Source organism: Buteo buteo, chromosome 13 (assembly GCF_964188355.1).
Source record: "Buteo buteo chromosome 13, bButBut1.hap1.1, whole genome shotgun sequence".
Taxonomy (NCBI): Eukaryota; Metazoa; Chordata; class Aves; order Accipitriformes; family Accipitridae; genus Buteo; species Buteo buteo.
This window is the reverse complement of record NC_134183.1, coordinates 22,838,965-22,859,515: the sequence shown is the minus strand read 5'-3', so window position 1 is coordinate 22,859,515 and position 20,551 is coordinate 22,838,965. Positions and strand designations below refer to the sequence as shown.

At 41.8% G+C, this 20,551-nt stretch overlaps 1 protein-coding gene across 5 annotated transcripts in view; it reads right to left on the bottom strand.

The window, feature by feature from the left end:
- Window positions 1-20,551, bottom strand: part of AKAP13 (A-kinase anchoring protein 13) — a 227,667-nt gene that overhangs the window by 12,496 nt on the left and 194,620 nt on the right. For all 5 annotated transcript variants that reach the window (XM_075045059.1, XM_075045060.1, XM_075045061.1 and 2 more), the window contains 15 exons: window positions 16,700-16,871; window positions 14,318-14,385; window positions 13,393-13,459; window positions 11,947-12,082; window positions 10,866-10,978; window positions 9,649-9,795; window positions 8,783-9,033; window positions 8,026-8,151; window positions 7,804-7,921; window positions 7,023-7,271; window positions 4,173-4,249; window positions 2,618-2,799; window positions 2,452-2,534; window positions 1,946-2,125; window positions 1,042-1,206 (listed from right to left, as the gene is read on the bottom strand). In XM_075045059.1, coding sequence (XP_074901160.1) covers window positions 1,042-1,206; window positions 1,946-2,125; window positions 2,452-2,534; window positions 2,618-2,799; window positions 4,173-4,249; window positions 7,023-7,271; window positions 7,804-7,921; window positions 8,026-8,151; window positions 8,783-9,033; window positions 9,649-9,795; window positions 10,866-10,978; window positions 11,947-12,082; window positions 13,393-13,459; window positions 14,318-14,385; window positions 16,700-16,871 — 2,134 coding nt within the window. The remainder of the gene's footprint in view (window positions 1-1,041; window positions 1,207-1,945; window positions 2,126-2,451; window positions 2,535-2,617; window positions 2,800-4,172; window positions 4,250-7,022; window positions 7,272-7,803; window positions 7,922-8,025; window positions 8,152-8,782; window positions 9,034-9,648; window positions 9,796-10,865; window positions 10,979-11,946; window positions 12,083-13,392; window positions 13,460-14,317; window positions 14,386-16,699; window positions 16,872-20,551) is intronic.

Sequence of the window (20,551 nt, the reverse complement as noted above, 5' to 3'; positions counted from 1 at the left end):
GAAAGCCAGGTTTCATGCCTCCCGGCCTCCAGCTGAACAAACCGGCCCCGCATTCTTTTCCCAAGTTCTCCCAAGACCCTACAACTATTGAATTACAATCTAATTCAAAAGATGACATTTCTACAGAAAACCTAGAGCTGGGCAATGCACAGCCTGAAGTTGTCCCATTCATCACTACAACAGAGAGAGGCCCAACCCTAAACAAACCCCTCCAGTGTGAATATATTTGTCATTATGATGACAAGGCCTGTGGAGGGCTTTGCAGCTTTCCAGTAGAGCTGGGAAAACCTCTACATACTTCTCATGTCTGACTGTCTGCAGCTAACACTGCTCCTTTAATGCAGAAGGTCAGACGAGGTCCAACGATCCCAATGTGGAGACAGACACTAGCACAGCAAAACTAGCTGTATTGGGAGTACGAATGAGACCACATAGAAAGGAATTTGAGGACAGGGAAGTTTCTGATGACTAGAGCAAAGAAAGAGAGCATTGGGAAGCAGCCAACTATGCAGCTGAAATAAATATTCACACATTTCTTTGGGAGAGACTTAATTGCAGGAATAACACATGCAGTTGTATGTAGAACACAAATGCATAGAGAGCAGAGCTGGGGAGAAGGTGCTTGATTCAGCAATATCCTCATCCATTCACAAATGCAACAGCACCAAGCTCCTACTGGAAGACAACTGAAGAACGAAGAACAGAGCTGCAGATATTACAATAATAACATGAAGAAACTAATTTATTAAGAAGCCAAATGCTTTCATGAGGCACATAAGTAAAGGAGTAAGGATGATGCAGAGAGAGCACAGAGAGAAAGGAGTGAGGAGTTCAGATGTTTAATCCTCATGTAGTCACAGGTTCTCAGCTATCATCATTCCACCTGTACATAGGCTTTTTTCCTAATCTGCTATTTAATTTATCAGCTATAGTTGGTGAGGAGTTGGGAAACCCAAGTCACCAGCTGCTGGAGTCCTTCTGAAGCAAGAGGACGACATATATTATTAACAAATGCTGATGTGGACACATGTAGCTACTCACACTTGGAGGCGTTCATCTGATGACTGTCAAATCCTCCAAAAGTTTCTGCCCTTCTAGGAAGAGAAATGGGGCCAACTCCTCCTTCTGGTTCCATGGCAGTGCTGCTGACCTGCTGTCCGAGGGCAGTGCCCAGGCTTCTGTTCACCAGGTCTTGCAGCAGTTCAACTGATAAAAAGCAATGATATCTCTGTTAAAGACCACCTCAGGCTTCTGAGCTCTTTTCATCCCTGTTTGAGCTCAGGTCAGAAATTCACATGCTTTGCTGTATTATGAAACCATGTTTCTATGACAATGACATGAACAGTACGCGTTCCCCCTACAAAAACTCAAGTCTGCCTGACCATTAACTCCAATTCCTGGAGCTCTGCACAGGCTTACACTTCCCTCTCTTCCTCCAGGCAACCCTGGTGTGCTCCAACAACAGCATTTAATAATTACTTAGCCTCTTCAAAAATCACACCAGAAAGTTGCCTGAGTTTCCATCCACCCTTGCCTTTGTCAACAGACTTGCTTGTCCCTTGCAGGCACCACAAGCGCCTGCTGGAATCCGCGCCCCGCTCTCACACCTTGCTGAGACTGAAGCACAGCAAAAGCCTGGATGGTCCAAATTTAAGCCAAGGATAAATCCTGTGCTGCTCCTGACCCCAGTGAAGATTCAATGCATGGTTGTTCTCTGTGCTGACTTCTTTTCTGCCCTCTTTCAACAGCCATCAATATCTGCTTCCTTTCCTGATTCTTGTTACCTATCCCTGAGACAATACCATGAGTAGCAATATCTCCTTATCTATCCTGTTATTCTGACAGAGAAAACTTCCCCTGCAAAACTGGTGCTTGAGGACTGATGGCTTCACTGAAGGTGGGTCCGTTGGTAAGTGTAATTAACGTGTCACCCTGACTTGCTCACCTTCATTTATTGCAGTTTTCATAATGGCCTCTCCTTTTGGTGCCTCTTCTGTGTTTGCTCTGAAGAGCAGCCTGGAGCCTGGCATGTCCTCCTGCACAGAACTGTCTGCCATGTCCCGGAAGATCTTAGCCTTCTCCTCCAGCAAGAGGAGAATCTGCTTATCCTTCTGCTGAAGTTGTTCTGTGGGAGTGAACAGAAAACAGAGATGAAGACAGATAATAAAAGCTTCAGCAAGGAAACTGAGCGATACCTGAGATATTGGCCCCATCTAGTGGAACCTGACAATACAACCATGCCCTGTGCAATCCTGCACAGCAACTGCACTCAGCAGGCTCAGAAAAAAAATAACGCAAGCAAGGTGAGGTGCAAACAAGGATTGCAATTATTTGCTGGATGCAGGATTCGCATTCCTTTGAAAAAAGTCATAGTTCAACCACAAAACCCAACACAATTCCTGTAAATTTTTCAAAAGCCGCTCCTCAGCTCTGTCCCAGGCAGGATTTTACCTTTCAGTCCTCTCACTCTGGCATCCGACACTTTCTTTTCAAACTCAGACTCACACGGGACTCCTTCATCTTCATCCTTATCCCTGGACAAAAGACAAGTCTCAGTTACTACCAGAACATGACCATGCGCATCAACCTGCCTTGCAAGAACAGCTTGGTAGCTTACATGGTGTTCATTGTGTCTTGAATGATCTGTATCCAGCCATTACGCTCTTCTTTGGAGCTAGCATGGACTTCCACCATTTCGGGATCTTTTACACCCATACTGATCAGAAACAAACCCTTCTCTTCATGAGCCACTTCTCGTACGATCAACTTCTTCAGAGAGATCACAGTGGATTTCTGGTCCTTCAGATGGAAAGAAAAGGGTGAGGAGGGTGAACAGTACTAGCTCCCAGATGCAAACTAGCACGGAAAAGGTCCCAACAATCATATTGCTATTTCTCGCAGGTTGTAAACATTTTCTGAACCTCTTGGCTAATTAAAAAAATAAATCATTTTAATGGGTTCAAAGAACAGGGAAGCACTTGCTTTCCTCCATCAGTTCTGTAGGAAAAGCAATTTCACCTTGTTCCATTTCAACTAAAAATGAATTTAAAATTGTTTTTGTACTTTTGCAAACTCTACCATATTTTGCTCTAACTCCAGCAGACCTTTAATCTCATCTCATCCTGCTCACACGCCCTCTGTCATTAATATCACAGCTCCTTAAACTTAGTGCAGCTTGCTAGCGCCTGCTTCACACACATTATCTTCACAATCCCTCCCTCAGATGGAGTAACATCTTGTTTTCAAATCCCACAAAACCCCTGCTGTTCTCAGCAGCTCATAGCTGAATCCTGTGATGGAGAAGAGTTGTAAGATGATGTTCACTGTGTGCTATGATCTCTGTCTAATCAGCCTGCTTGGTTAAAACATCCCTTTGCTGTTGTGTCATGTGAATACAAGTCAGACCCTTAGTGCATTTTACAGGATGCCACAACTGGGGTGATTTGGTAGTGGTTCACTATCAGGATTTGTGTGCAAATCAGCTCCCACTGTGTAAGGCATTGAGTCTGTGCAGATCGTTGGTAGAACTGGAATAACAAATTATCACCTTTCAAAATGTTCAAAGAGTGGAAAGGTCACAAGGTTTAGCCAGTCTAGACCATGCCTGCAAGGTACAGCCCCAACAGACTCAATTAGGTACTAGATTTTCTTTAAAAGGTCAGTGTGCCTAGCCCTTTTATGAGGCCTGCCTTCAAAAGCTAATGTTTTTGGTCTTGTGCATTACAAATATATTTCCTCTGACATTTATTTTCAAGCTGTTCTGTTGAATTTACTGCAGTGGCATTTCACCCCTCTGCCCCCCACAGTAGCTCAGAACATACTGGGACATTTCCTTCTGCTAAGATTCATTTTTACAATGTTTGCATTATCCCATTGCCCCCTCCCACCCCAAATACTGCTTGGAATTGCAGAAACTGAAAAGCAGTAAGTATATCAAGTGACAGGCAAGTTTTCAAGGCCAATTATCAGCTGTGCCAAGGCACTGCAGAAAGGGGAGGTGGGGCATGAAGAAATGTTTTCCTATCAAAAAGAATGGAGTCTGCTCAGCAAACAAAAATGTTATAAGCGAAAAAATTAAGTTGTTTAGCAGGCAATGGCTGGCTTCACTACACAACATACATCAAGGGTCTCTTGCATAGAAAAGGAAGGAATAGAAAATGTTGAAGCCTTACCAGTGAGGCAAAGACATACTTCTGGTCCTTCTCCTGAAGGAATACGAGCATGTCAGAGAGAAGAACAGCCTGGACTTCTGCAAACGAAAAAGCATACCAGTGCAGTATAACCACATGACCCACCCCAAAACAGATTTCTTTTAATAACACCAGTGCTGGGCAGCAGTAGGGCTGTTTTTGCCAATCCTGGAAGCAGGGTCAACCTGCCAGTTAGCAGAAGGAGCAGGGGCAGCTCCTGGAGATGCAAGGTCAGGTTACACCTGAACTGACTTTGCGACAAGCAGAACACAACAGCACCTGGGAAACCTGCAGGATTTTCTCTCACCTGTCAGAGCAGGGATGCTCCTCTCCAGCCACATGCTTTCTAACAGTTAGGACATGGGCGTAACAGCGAAAGCTAGAGATGCTTACTGAATAGAAGCGCTGTTTTCTCAAACAATATTGTAGCCCTCAAGCGAAATATCTGCACAGGAAGTTTTGGGGTTTATGGTTCTCTTGATGAGTGGTTTGCGGAGTGTAAATTATCATGCAATAACAATATTTGTCAGCTGCAGTTTCTTTCCCAGGAAATACTGACTTCAGGAGCCACGACTAATTCTACTCGCAGACAAACACAACTCTTGCAGACTCCAAGGGGAGCCAACAGAGCCTGCGTGACATGCAGGACCTGTCTTTCTTTCGTGGGAGAAGGAAGCACAACATCAAACCAACAGAGGATTTTAAATCAGAATACGGCCTTTTCCCCAAGTACATGTTCCAAGTCTCCTAATGACATATCATAAAGTTGCACAGCAACTACCAAGTATAATGCCCCACCCAGAGCCCTCAGTACAAAAAGTTTGTGTGTAGTGTACTTGGGAAATCTTGTGACAGAGAGGAAGCAAACCAAAAAGTTAAATCATCTTGTGGGTAATTCCTTCCATTCTGTTTTAGGAAGACAGGATCTGTTCCAGATAAAAGAACCACCAAACTTTAGTCAAAGCTGCAAAATGAACTCCAAGCTCTGTAAGGTTTTCAAAATTCAGCATTTGACTCCATTCTTCTCTTATTGTCTGTGCACTTTGCAAGAGGGAAATGCTGAAACCCTCTAAGAAAAGTTAGCCTGAATGTATGAACTAGCTACTTTTTCCCTGGGCTCTGTGCAGGACCTACTTTCGCTGGGAGCTTGCACTATAGACAGAGATATGTTTATGCATTTCTGTGAGTTAGAAATGCAAATGCAACCTGTACTTATCACAAGATTTTACAACAGCAGCATAACTTGCTTAATCCGCCATCTAAAGTCAACAGTAATCTCAGGTGCCTAGAAACCATCTGTAAACTTCCTGTTTCCAAAACCTCAAATCATAACCAATACAGAGTTTCATGTTATCACTGCCTCCCTGCACAGCACAGCACCAGGCTATCAGTCCCCATTCATGCCCATGGTTTAATCAGCCGATGCTGGAGTGAGAGAAGGAAAGCCCAGCCTTCCTGCCAAGCCTGAGACACAGTCCTGCCTGCTCTCACTGCTACCATGGTCCCAGCTGAAGGCTTCCTTGGGAGATTTAGTGTTTAATTCAGTAGAGAACTTCAGTGCCCAGCAGAGCACAGCACCTTAGAAAAACTACTTCCACCTGATAACAAACAAAAAGCAATTCAAGAAAACACTGACGAAACAAAAGGCAGCTGCAGGGACACCAGAGCCTCTCCTGAACAGTTTGCATCAGCAGCTCAAGAGGTTCAAGAGCAACTGTCCTTGTTTTGACTGGGATAGAGTTAATTTTCTTCCTGGTACAGTGCTGTGTTTTGGATTTAGTATGAGAATAATGTTGATAACACACTGACATTTTAGTTGTTAAGTAGTGCTTATCCTAAGTCAAGGACTTTTCAGTTTCCCGTGCTCTGACAGTGAGGAGGTGCACAAGAAGCTGGGAGGGACCATGGCCAGGACAGCTGATCCGAACTAGCCAAAGGGATATTCCATACCACAGGATGTTGTGCTCAGTATATAAACTGGGGGGAGTTGGCCTGGAGGGGCCGATCGTTACTTGGAGACTGGCTGGGCATCGGTCAGCGGGTGGTGAGCAATTGCATTGTGCATCACTTGTCTTTCTTGGGTTTTATTTCTCTCTCTTTTGATCTCCCTTTTCATTATTATTATTATATTTTATTTTATTTCAATTATTAAACTGTTGTTATCTCAAGCCATGAGTTTTATTTTTTTCCCCAATTCTCCTCCCCAACCCACTGGGAGGGAGAGGAATGAGTGAGAGCGTCGTGCTTAGTTACCAGCTGGGGTTAAACTACAACAGCAACAAATGCCTAGAACACCTCTCTGGATTCCCATTGAAACTGGGATGGTAATGCTGAGCCTGAGCAGCCCTACTGCAGACTGCAGACCTTAGAGCAAAGAAAAGGCAGTGCTGCTGGTGGGGAGAACCACTGGGCAGCTGAGGTTGGGTTTTGGATGTAGCAAGCATGCTTCCTGGAACTGCTGCACATGCTCATCATGGCATGGAGATCTGACTCGCTTCTCTGGACAGCTGCAACCCCATTGCGTTCTCCTGGCCCAAAGAATCCCCCAGCAACTCCGCTTTGTGGCTGATGGACCGAGGTGTCACTGCAGCCCAAGCCTTCAGCAGGCATGCAGTCACCAGGAGGAAAAGCAGCTATCTATCACCCCAGAAACAACATGAGGAACTGGAAATGCCGCAATGGGAAGCGAGCCTACAGCACAGGGAAAGCTGCTGTCAAAATCTCTCAAAGCCAAAGAATAAATAAAGGCTAAACACACCAATCTGAGGACTAATCCTACATCCAGAAAGGGTGAGCTGTATCCTCCCCTGGCAGAAGGCAGGATAGTCTTACCTTTTAACCGGCCAGCTGCATTTTTTAGTGAAACAGGCCCATCTCGGATGAGCTTGCGATGCCTCAAGTCCTCTCTTGCAAACATCTGGCCGCTTTTCATCCTCATGATGGACTTGCTATCCGTCCGGTTGTAAATCTCACCAAGACGCATTTTCTTTTCGTAATTGCTGACTTTGCTATTGACTGCAGCAATCACATCTTTAACGAGGTTTAATGACTGAGTCAAGTCTTCATGTTCCACTTCATTTTCTTTGAACAGAAAGAGAAACACCTCGATTTCACTTCATCCTTGTGGACTCTAACTTCCTGATTTTACTTCCTTCCTTCCTCTTCTCCCTCTCAAATTCCCGCATTAAAACTTCTGAATGCTTTCATGAGACAGGCTGCATTTTTCCCCCTTAAGGAGAGTTTCACAAAACCTTTCACGTTTACGGTTGAGGTTGGAGACTATTCCAATATACTTTGTATATGAGACAGTATAGATGAAAGGCACAAATTAACCACATATTTCAGCCATTACGAAAGAAAGCAAGCTGGGAGATTTTGAGGTCTAAGCTTCTTGCTCCATAATTAGCTACAGACAGACTTACAACAACTAAATCAAGGCACCCGACTAATCCTAAATGGAGATATGAAACTGAGTTATCTTGTTAACAATGGTGTGAGACAATGACAACTGGATTAGTTGGTCTATTCTAAGAAACTCTGCTTCAGCTGAAAAGGATCCAAGAAATTTACACTGGAGGAACAAATACACATTTAGAATAGAGCTGGTCCCTACCTTTGGTGTACTGCAGTATCCTTTGTAAAAGGACTGGGTACTTTGTGATTCTCTGTGTTACCAACAAGATACATTCAGAAATCCCAAGACGTCTCACCAGGGAGCTGCTCATTTTTTTCTAAGGAACAAAGATGAAAATTCCATTTCTGTAGCAAAATGCTCATCAGAGTGCAGAAAGGACATACTTTTCCCATCAACTATGTCTGTTCTACCTGTTCCTACCTTGACAAATGCCTGAAACCGCTTGTCCTTTGAGTACAGATCTTTGAAGTTATTTACTGCCTCATTGTGATGCCCGCAGAATTTGCCGTATGTTTTCTTCATTCGCTCAGCACTCTCACCGGAGAACTGCAACACATGAGACACAGAGGTCCAATTTGCACTGAGCTCCTGCTGCGATATCCCAGCAATGCCTGCCAGTCTCTCAAAAGAACTTGATGAAACCAAATTAGTCCAAAACATCCTAAATCAAGCAAGTAGATCTCTAGAAAGTAAAGAGCTGAGTTTGGGACTTCGCTGAGTTCACACTAACTGCAAAACTTGGGATTCTACTCACAGGGCTTAAAAGCCAACAAAAAAAACCATCAAGACAGACAAAAAGAAGAAAGGAGAAAGCACAGATAAAGGAAAGTAAAATAACCCACCCAAAGTTAAACAGCAGGTCAGTAACTCAGCCAAGAAACACATTGGGCATATTTTGCTGTGGGCTACTGCCTACCCTCCAGGCGATGGTCAAACCATTCTGTGCCTGTCAGGGAATGCTTCTCTTTCCCACAAAATAAACTAAATTCATTTTCATCATTAGACCTTCCTCTGAAAGAGCAAAAAGTGCTTCAAAAAGCAGAGGTGGAGATTTTTACATGTGTGAAGATAAAGGTGCCATCAACTGCGATTATCTAACAGGAATAAACAGGAGGGAAGAAAGAATGCCTGGTTTCCAGCTGTGCTCTCAGAAGTGCAAGCATTTTCCAGCGCTTACTTGATTCACTAGGATGTCACCTATCCTCTTGATAACAAAGTTCTTTTCACTTTTGTCTGCCAATGACTCCTTCTTCCTTTCCAGAATCCGCTGGAAGAAGTGACTGTGGATGTGCAGTAAGTTTTCCAGGCAGGGAAAGATCTTGTCTACGACTTGTTGATCATACTGCAGTTCCTTTAACATCCCTGCACTGTACACATCATTCATGATCTTCAGAGTGCGGACATGATGCATTTCTGTCTGCATTAGCTCTGTATAGGACGAGAATAAGGTCAAAACCAAGGTCACTAGAGTACGTAGGTGTACAGTATAAGGAAAAACTGCCATTAGCAAGCTCTTCCACAACTGGGTTTCTCTTAAGTGGCTTCAGAAAATTCCATGTCAGGTATTGAAACATCACTCAATAGTTTCACATGTGGGAGAAACAGGGGGGCAGAGGAGTCCCACAATAAAGAGCTTTAGACAGTGCTGCTAAGGTCTGAACCTTCAGCACTGTTATCTGCTCCTTCCTAACACCTCACTGCCAGCCTCAACACAGTGCGCTTTTGCCATACAGGATGGCTCTTGCATCCAGCAGGAGAAGACTTCCTAGCTAGCTGCTCTGCTGTAATGGAGTTTAAATGTCATCAGCAGGCAAATGAGGAGAGGCTGGTTTTTTTTTGATGGCTTCCAGATATGTGAAATGCAGAAAGAAAGCTTTCACAAAATACACAACATTTCTAAGAACTTCAAGGGTGAAACTTTGGTTTCTGAGAAAATCAAGTCAGTGTTCCTATTCACTGACCTAAAGCTTCCTAAATCCATGCATGTGAGTATATCAAGAAGCTATCTATAACGAGTGAAAAATTAAGATGCAGGTATCTCACCGTAAATGACATCTTGCCGTTTGACAACATCTTTGTTTTGCTGCTGTAGGAACTTGCTGTCCACTACTTGGCTCCAGGACTCTGCCTCCAGCTGCTTGGAATCTAATTCCAGGTCTCCCATCAGCTGTCCTTCGTTCATGTCCGCACCTTCACAAAGCAATGTAAGTGCCATTAAGAAGTGGGTAACTTGTCTCATTTGAGATTCCTGTCTATTCATTTAGGTTTAGGCTTTCTCTGTCATACCACAAACATCACACACAAACTCCTTTATTGACACAAAAATGGTCATATGGAATTATACCACGTAAGGACCAGGTTATGAAAAGTGCTTTTAAAGGTTATTTGCTAGTTGCACAAAACTAATTCACCATTTTCACATAGACCAAATTCTAGCTCAGATAAAAGACAATAGATTCTTTATCTGCAATGAAGCAGTATCAAAGACAAATAAAAACCCACAACACCCAGTTGGTCTTCCTTCATTTACACCACTGAATCGAGGGAGCTTAGACCTACGTGAAGTCTGTGTTTTCAAGCTTAGAAAGCCAGAATTGATGCAGGCAGAAGTGAACACTACATACGTTACAGACACACATATGCATCTTTAAGAAACGTTCCTCATTTGTGCAGGAACTGGGAAATTTTCTCTTGTCACCATGAGCATGCCCTTGTTTAGTCCTTAATAAATTAAGACCATTCTGCTCTTTTCAGGTAAATATTGGCTAAGATGTAAAAATACTGATGATATCCTTAAAAAGCACCATATATAAAAAAAAATTTAAACTTAAGAAATGATTTTAACTGACTTCACTTTCAAACCCGCAAAACTAAACAATATGTTTCTTCCTTCCCCACTCTGGGAAAAATACAAAACACAAGACATCAGCATGAAAAAGGTGACAGAGTGCAAAATCTGTGGCTGTATAAATGGGCCAGAGGTGCAGAATGAAAGAGAAAATGTTTGTCCCTGAGCTAAATTCCAAGTAACTCAACTGTAACTGAAACCTTCTAAATGGTTTCCCACGACTCAACAAGCTACAGAAATTACTATCTGAGGCTTTTAGTTTATCATACTAATATTCTAAGATCAAAGTAAATGCATTTTAATTGTCTATTAGAAAGGAAAAGACTTGCTGAAATGCCAAAATGGACTTTCTGTTTCTGGAAGGCAACACTGAGACCTTCCTTTTGCTATAAATGCCACGGAGATCTCTTACCTTCGTCAACCAGTGACTCCATGGATTCATTCACCCGGCTGATTTTATGTAAGGAGTCTGTTGACTGTGACAGGAATTTCCAAGTGTGTATTAAGCTGTCATCATTCCCAACTCTGCAGAAGACCAGAACACAGAATACTGTTTATGACATAAAAAAAGCAGCCAAATGTACTTTCAAATACACAGAAGAAATGCATTTTAAGTATGAATTGAAAACCAAAGCAAGAATTGCAGTTATGTACAGAAATGTACTTTTATTAATTGTTGTCTGACAACTACCCATTGGAGCTCAGCAAGGTGCAAGACCTACAGTTCTGAGTGATGGTGCTTCTTCTATAAAGAATCACACCTGAGGTTTTATGATTTGGATAACTCCATTTCATTACTTTCCATTTTACAGTTGCTTCCCATCCTCATTGTCCTTAGTGCAAGCAGTGCAAAAATGCAACACAAAAGGCTATCCAAGAGTCTTTATCGCTAGCTCTGAGAAAGAGCAGAAAAATGGACTGAAATAAATTTCACCACGAATAGCCAGGGCATACAAACTGTCCAGAACATGCCAATCCATGCTGTTGCCCTGTGTGTAGAACTGCTTTATATGCAGGTAGTGTAGGAGCCATAAATTAGATTTTCTTCTATGATTTTTTGTAATGAATTATCTATAATGCAGTCCTAAAACACCATGAAGCCTGCAGCTCTGTGCCTCCACCCTATTGTTGTGGACACAAAAGTTAATACTATACCTGAGCTGCAAATGTGTGCTTCCTCAGTACCCAGCCCAAGGCAAGGGATTTTCCTCCTGGAGCCCAGAGCACCTCTGTGAAGTGGCCTGGAATACAACCAGGATAACTCCGATGCCTCTGAACACATGCCATGACTAAACTAACCCACACAATCTGATTGTGCAGAAGACAACTAAGGTATCATATAAAATATGGGTATTTCTGGTTTTGTGATCCTCTTTTGTACCTTTAACACAAATCATAGGTACATGAATTTATTTTTAATGAGATCTGAATTTCTCTATGCTTGCAGCGTCAGATAATACGCACATACTCACGCGCACAGGGAGAAACCTTACCCTGCAATGTTCTGTATTGAGACACTTTTTGAAAGTGCTGTAGTCTGTTGTGATCTCCTGTTATTGAATATTGAGGTTACAGTGTTTTCATCAGGAGCAAGTATTGCAGAGCGAGGGCGCTCCTTCGGTTGTGAACCTGCAAGGGAAGTGTCAGAGAAAAGCCAGCTCATCCAACTGCACTGTTAACTGCGATGATGATGACTTAAAGAAACCAGGCTCTAAAATCACTTCCTTTTCTTTCTAGAGTCATCACCAGGAGATCTCAGCTGTTAGAAACAGTCATACGAAGGAAAGAACATCAACCCCTGTGCAGAACTGATTGCATTGCACTACACTGAAAAGATCTAGGTGGGATCTGTAAGTCCAGAAAAATACACTTGGGAAACTGAATTTAACTTTATTTGATAAATATGCACATGTAGCAATCTATTATGTTGCTTTTTAATTTCCCTGGGCCTGTAATTATATACTGATTCTGGTCTAACTTTTTGAGATAGGTTTCTCTATCAGTACGTACCACAGAGAAATGCTAATCCATTATACTATCACTTACCTTTAACTAACCTTTTCATATTAATTCCAGATTTTTTCTTCTTCAGATGCATTTCTGCTTTCTGGAGTTTATACCTCTGAATTTCATCATAAATACCACAGTGGGTACATCTGTATCATACACTGTGATTCCATATAGTGATCTCCAAGCTATCACTAAATAAGCTTATCAAATCATGGCACTACAAAACCCATGTGGGCTATTACACTCCTATTCTTTGCCCTTGGTCACACTGGGTAGCTCTGCAGTGCAGCGTATGTCTCGGCGCAGCCAGGAAAAGTTTGTCACTATTGCTCCTATTCCAAATTAAACTTTCTGTTTTCACTACCTTGAAGCATAAGACTATATAATTTAAAAAAAAAAAAAAAAAGTATTTCAAACAAGCATTTTTTCCACTTGTAATCTTAACAATTTCTGTTAATATAATACTCACAGTTGGATTCTTTCCAATATCACACACCCACAGACACCTGCTGCATCTTCCAGATTTTGTGGACTTACCAGCTGTAGGCCTTCAGCAAGCTACAGCAGACAAGTAGTTATTCTAAATCTGAGATTACTTTACATTTGCTTAAAGCTGCATGGACACTGCAGAAGTGGATGAACTCTGCACAATTTCAGTACAACTTCTGAAGTTGTCAGAGAAAAGCCAGCTCATGCAACTGCACTGTTAACTGTGATGATGATGACTTAAAGAAACCAGGCTCTAAAATCACTTCCTTTTCTTTCTAGAGTCGTCACCACCCAAGCATTGCTTATCACGCACAGAAGATGCTCTCATCCCTGCTTTGATAAATGCTTATCTTTCACAATATCAAATATTAGTTGTCAGAACAGTTAATAACAGCAGATACAGACCATCACCAAAGCAGAGGGAAAGGAAGTTTTCTTACTTTTGTTTCTCATGGTTACTGTGGGTAATGAAGAGGTATCATGTGCCTGCAGCATCCCTCTCTGTGGCTGAAAGAAAAATGAAATTCACTGTAATTTCTTCCTCCCTTCTCCCATCAGGCTGTGCCACATAACTAAAATAAAAAAGCTATGTTTTTTCTGAATCCTCTCAGAACAGATCAGTTCTTGGCTGTATGTCTACTTTTCTTTTATCTCTCTCTCTCTCTCTATATATGCATGCATGCACGCACCCCCCCACCCCTAGTTGCAATCAATGAAAGGGGCAAAATAAACAGATAGAGAAATGTGCTGCAAATAGGAAAATGAGATGAGAAGTGCTGATGATACTGAAGAGAACTGAAAATCATAATTGTATAAACATTAACTAGCTTGGAGAACTATACTGCAGAAGAGGTTCCTCACATTTGGGGCAAGCATGAATTCTGTGCATTCCTCATATGAACAACATACATATTTAATAGTTTTCATTATGCATTATATATACACATGATGCTGCATTACAGGATGCAGCATTTGAGAATTAAGAGATATAGCATTTAAGGGTGCTGGAAATCCCTGAATTTTGCCAGTGAAGTGTGGTTTTTTTTTTTTTTTTAATCAAAGCACAGGACAGATCATCTCACCATAAGGTGCCTGTGTACTGCAGGGAACGATGCAGGGAATTTGCTGCCAACGAACACCCTGTGGCACTGACCTGGAGCACTCACAGAGTCCCAGGGACAACTATATGTGGCTCTGGGGAATTTCAGGATAGCCCAGAGAAGTTATTCACTATATAGCACAGGGGCTGAAATTCTTTCCAACAAGCTGGAAACATTGGGACATATGGTAGAAGACGTTATATATCTGTATGCTAAATTATTTTAACTTTTGTGTTTATTCAGTAGAGTAGATGAAATCTCTTACCTTCATTTTGACCTTTGCACAAGAAGCAAAACTCTCCTTACAGCCTTTGTGAACAATTGCATTGCAGTCTGTCAAAAGTAAAAAACCCAACCAATTAAACACATATTAACAAAAATCATGAATTATATTTTAAGAGTACGTTACACTGTAAGCGTACAGTTCTGAATTATTTCTAGAAGAGACAAGGAAGAAAAAAATTCCATGCCCAGAATGACAAAATATGCTCACATTCCTAAAATTTCTTACACTTGGGCCTACTTAGTAAAAGCCAGTAATTCTTCTGATATTTTGAGAGAGGTAATGATAAGGCCATAGGCGTTGCTATTCTGTTGATGTCGCACAATTTCCTGTGCAAGAAAGACAGAAGAAAGAAGCCTGCATGTTCTTGCAAAAACCCACAAGCAGTATCATTTTTCAGATCAAACAAGGAAGAGGGACAGAACCTGCTTCTGGTGCATGAAAAGAGGCAGTGAGACAATTCAGAACCATTAAATTCACGCTTAAGCCTTGAAAGCCTAGAGGCAGCTCTTTAGTATGTACCATTTAGCAATAGAGCATTTTGACTTTTTAGATCGAAAATCTGGTTTCAGGGACTTGATTCCTCCGATTCAACTCTTCATCAGGAAGTTCCTCCAACTCCTCTGTATCACTAGTATGAATAATTAAAACCCCCAAAAGCTTATTTTCTGCATCACTGATCATAAAAAATAAAAAAGACCAGGCAGAAAGCTATTAAAAATAAGGATTTTTTGCTTGCCCATTTGTTTTAGAGCATGCTAAATCTTTCAGCATTGACTAGCTGTTTCAGGAAGCTGGGAGCATCACCGAAAAGCTGAGACATTGATTTAAAATGATCCAGCACTTTAAAAGGCATTAAGAAAAGGTCATCCATAGGTGAGACGGAGCAGTGAAGGTAGCAGTAAAGCACTGCCATTTCTGTAGGAAAAAAGTAGTCTATGACAGCACAGGAACAATAGAGCCTTTGCTACTGGTTATCAGTCATTTCCAAGGCATTTGATGGCTGATTTTAAGATGTGATGGGAGAAAGGACCACTCTCAGATGTGAGCTTACAACCTGGGCCCTGACCAAACTTTCCTTGTGGCATTCATTTTCTGGCCAATGCAGAAAACTTACAGTAATTTTCTAGTGTACCTTGTAAAATAAGGAAAAAAGGTCCATGCTAAAACATATGACATTGTTGGATTATTTTAACTCATTAGAATATAGAGAGTTAAATTGAGATATATTTGATTTTCTAAGTGGCTTCAGAAGCTGTTAAGAAAGTTGAGTGGGGAAAGGGAAAGAATGCATTTGAGAGCTTGTAATTGTTGATATTTTCCATTTCCTATCAGGCTGACACAGAGCGTGTCTCGGGCAAACAACTTTGCTGAAATCTCTTCTCTTCCAGGAAACTCAAAACTGCCATTCGGGATTCAGCTGGCTGCTCCTTCCCCTGCTCACTGGAGATGTTTTATATGCTGCTCATCTACCAGAAGGAACAGAGACAGAGCCTCCTGCTCAAGCCTGGGAGCAATTCCCGTACACGCTTCAACTCATCTCTAAGCTAGTGGAGTAAAAAATATCACCAATAGTGAGGAACAGAACGCCCTGAACTGCAGTGGGGAAAAGACTGTCTATTCTGTAGCTTTGGGTTGCTGTGTAAACCAGCTACCATTCTGGTCTCGACCACACAAACACTGCTGACCTTAACAAGCTACAGGCTTCAGAAACCACCTGATAAGAAAAGAGAACAAAATCACCAGTCTCACAGAAACCCTCTGCTGTGGTTCCTGTACTGCCTGCATTGTATTGCACGTAGTTCACATCCACACAGGTAGTTGCCATTTGACCTGTGATGCAATTTCACATATAAAGAGAGAAGAGGGTTTGTATTTCCTTTTTATATCATGCTGTTCTCACTGAGGGCTCACCAAAGCAGTGTTTCAGAGAACTAAAGAGATCACTACACATGGGTGAGACATTTTTTTCCCCAATGGAAATAAAGCCATGATCCAAGCCAGCTTTCCCTGTCCTCCATCCATCTTAACAAAGCACCTCAGACCCAAGCCATAACATGCAGCTGAAATAACTAAAGTACTCCAGCTAAGTGATACATGCCAACAAGCAGGGCAGAAAACCCCATGGGATGCTGAGATGTCCGAGCACAGGCTAGGAAGGAGGTTGCAGGACACCTCCTTGCAGACACGACTCATTTCAGTCCAGCTTCCATAAGGCAACACGCTGCTCCATGAATCACTATCTCCAAAGTCTCCCTCCCACTCCACATCCTTAAGCAAGAGGAAAATAAAGCATAAGGTTTGCATTTCCCATGTCAGATTTAATGAAAACCAAAAGGAAGGGGGGAAAAAAACCCGACTTACTTGCACAGTAGTACGAATCCTTATTGAAAGGTTTCATACAGTGGTAACAGGTTGCTTGGGCTACAACGGCGGTTGCAGTGAAGAGATGTCCATTTAACAGCTTCTTATCTTTTTCCTTCTCCTTGGAATCTTTGTCCTTCTCTTTAGTCTTCTCTTTATCTTTCTCTTTTTCCTGTCGAGAGAAAATGAACAAATGCCTCGTTACTTCGCAGAGGTCTATTCTCTAGTTACAAATTCTTCAGTGTTTGCCTTTGGCACTATGATGATATTGATCAACGCCCACCTTAACAATAGTTATGTATCTGCACATCAGCTTACAGCCCCCATGGATGTGTATTAACATACTATTGACTCGCAGTGCTACCTCACCAGTGGAGACAAAACTGAGTCTGTTCTGAAGGCAGCTGTTTTCTTCCACCTTTGTTTTATAGTTGCTTGGTTTAATGACTTAACTCTTTTCTTCTTCTGGGCTCTTCAGCACTTTCAATGAATTGTGTTAAATACAAACACCTCGTTTAATGTGTATCAAACTTTCAACAGTTAATTTTTAAGGCCAACCCATATGACTTGTGCTTTGCAACTGCATTTTTAATGGAGAGCACAAGCTCTTCCTCAGTGCCTGTACAGCATCACTGCCAGAATATTTCCACCTCTTTTGCTTCTTACTAGCGACTTTTTCAACGGTTTCATGCAACCTCAAGTAACTATGTGAAGCTTTGTGGGGAAATGGATCTTTCACAAACTCTCAAAATACGGCACCACAGAAAGGCTGAGGAACAACAGCAACACCATAAAAGATTATCTCGTGAAGCCATGGTTCAACCTCTGGACTACTCAGCTTTAGAAAGATGACAAGCACAGCCGGCTTCTCCAACTTTTAGCAGAGTTTTTGCTTACCTGTCTATTGCTACCTGAGATAGAAAATGCTAAATACAAAAATTTGAAACATTTTTCCCTGCAGCCTTTCATGGATTTGGAATTCTCCCAAACAATTTTTAAAGGAAACTCCATAAAAAACCCTCCAAATTTGAATTACAGTGACTCCTTGTCTTTCTATGCACTACCCTACAAAATGTTTACCATACAATTCAGCTCCAGATCTGTATTTTAACTGTTACTGCAGATTTCATGGCATCTGAAAGAGAAGCTTAACTAGAAATTGTAAAGACTTCTGTAGGCTTATCTTTGCATTTTGTTATTTATATGACATGTGCCCTTTACTAAGTATTGTCACAGCCTAAATATCAGAAAGCTGCAGAGCAGCCCAACTGAGCAACTGCCATGAAGCGGTTAAAGGAGGTATTGAGCTCTGCAGTCACTGGCAGGGAAACTTTTGAGCCTTTGATGACACACTCAAATAATTAGTAACTCAGCCTAAGGTCTCCCCTCTCCCAACACAACCCAGGCAAAATGCCAGCATTGGAATCTCTCCCTGCAAAGCCTCACAAACAGAAAGTCTATTTACTAGCCCCAAACGCTATTTTGTTCTGCAAATAAGCAAAACCAGGAGCATTACCGTATGGAATAATCCCGTCTGAAGCAGAAAACCTGCCAGGAAGAGTCTGCTTTGCGGCACATTTCCGCCTCCTTTGAGCCATCAGCTCGGATGCCACCCCACATAAACCTCCACAGTCCTGTTCTCCACCCGCTGACCTGCCCATCTTTAACCATGCCCAGCCTGGCAGGATTCAAGAACTAAAACTCTGCAGTTTAGTCCTTGGCCAATCGTACCAAGTGGATGCCTGGAGTTTTGTTCTGTTGCTTATTGACTTGTGAAGCTCCAGGAGAAAAGATCACCCTATGCTCAAGGAAGATCTTTCAACTCTCACGCTTAACATGCTGGAAGGAGACTTACTGTTCTATACTTTAAATGTACCTGGTGTTTACTGCAAAGCCCAGTATTTCTAAAGTCTGGAATAATACCCTGTCTTCATAAAAATCACTGTAAAAAAAACATTTTAATTAAAGCTAAATGACCCCAGGAAAAACAGGAAACGGGTGCACCGCTTTCAAGGAGGAAACAGCAAGCTTCATAACCGGAATGCCAGCCATACCACTGAAATACAAGGTCTCAAAATGAGATTTTTTTTTTTCTGTGACAGTTACTGGAACTTTTTTTTAGAAAAGGATTGTAAAAACAAAACCATTTTCCTGCACTGAGTTGCTGGTGAGACTTGAAGCACAGCTTCACAGCTGAACCTGCACCGACACGCACTAAGAGTCAAGATGGGTACCGCAACTTGATCATATGTCCCAAAATAACAGACTGTGCGCTGCTGCAGCAGCAGATTCTGCTCTGAAATAACCATGAAGCTCTTACCTCCCAATGCTTAAGTCCTACTAGCTTCACTGTTATTTGAGGTACTTCGGCAAATTTATTCCATTTTATCGACATCCTTCCCCCAGGGGCAGGAGCTACTCCCCACCAGCATTAGCCCATCGCGACGGCCAAGAGCTGCCAACACAGCCGGCCCGGGGGATGGCAGTCAGAGAGGAGTTGAGCAAAAGGGGGAGGGCGGGTTGATTGCTGCTAACTTCCTTGAAGATGATTTTCGTTACTTTGCTATTGCTTTCATCTTGCCCTACCCTAGCTTACACCGCTAAAAAAAAAAAAATACAAAAAAACCCCCCCACAGGCAGGAAAGGATGGGATTAATATTTTAGAAGTCACAAGTCAATACGTGACCACCCATTTTAAAAGCAGAGGGTGGTAAATCAAACCCTCTGAGATGTTTGGGATACAGAAGAAATGAATTTTAACATACCTTAGTGTTGCTAGGTAGTAATTCAGTAAACAAAGTGCTGCAGAAGATTTCCCAGACAGAAAGGTTTCACGTGTTTGCGCTTCTCCTGCTCTACAGGTCAGAAATATTCCCTGTCTCCTAGTCCTTTCAAACACTTACAACTCTTACTATAGACACTGAAACACTGTTGGTGGTATAGCACTGCCTAATAACTGCGCAAGTCAAGGAAAAAGAGAAATTACTCATGTTAATTTTTTTGTCGTCACTTCCCAGAAACTCGCTACCAAAATGAAGAAAATGAGTATGTTTTTTTTCCAACTGCCAGAGATATAGCATGTTTTAGTTCAAATGTGAACCAATGCATGCTGCTGATTTCAAGAGATTCACTGACTAATCCCCAAATAACACAAAGTACATGCCAGACATGGGTAAATTCACACAAACTTCTATCAGTATCCCCTCCAGTTAATACTCCAAACACCCTTTATTTTTAGGGGTTTTTTTTTACATAACTGTTGACATCGTTTTCAAAAAGAGCCATTGCCATTAGTAGGCTCAGATGTGCTTTATTTTACGGTTCATCTTAGAAAATGGTGCATTTCTGAAGGTTTGGAGAAAAGTAGTATCTAGTTGGAAAGAAGTGAAGCCTCTCTCCCTCCTGACAGCCCAGACAGCAGCAGAAATCAACACTTCCTGTCGAACTTCCCCTTTCAAGGTTTGTTGTTTTTCTTATTAACTCTTACAGGTTTTCATCAGCCATAATGCTTCTGAGAAATCAGTGTTCCCAAGAACTTTTAGGTCAAATTATTTACATGTACAGCGGAAGCCCTAAAAATGTATGTAATGCAAACATTCCACCATGAGCAGAGAAGAAATTGTAATTTGAATATTATGGCTTTTCACTTAGTAAAAATATCAGAACTGATACGAGCTGCAATTCTTGTAGTGTGTATTATTGTTGGGAATTTGCAGCAATTCTTTATCAACAGTTTCGGACACAATCATGAAATTAGTGAAATCAAACTGCACTTATTTAACAAAAGCAGAGCAAATATCTCAAAGCACTTCTGTTATATTTCCTTATAGACTTCTGTCCCAACCAGATCTC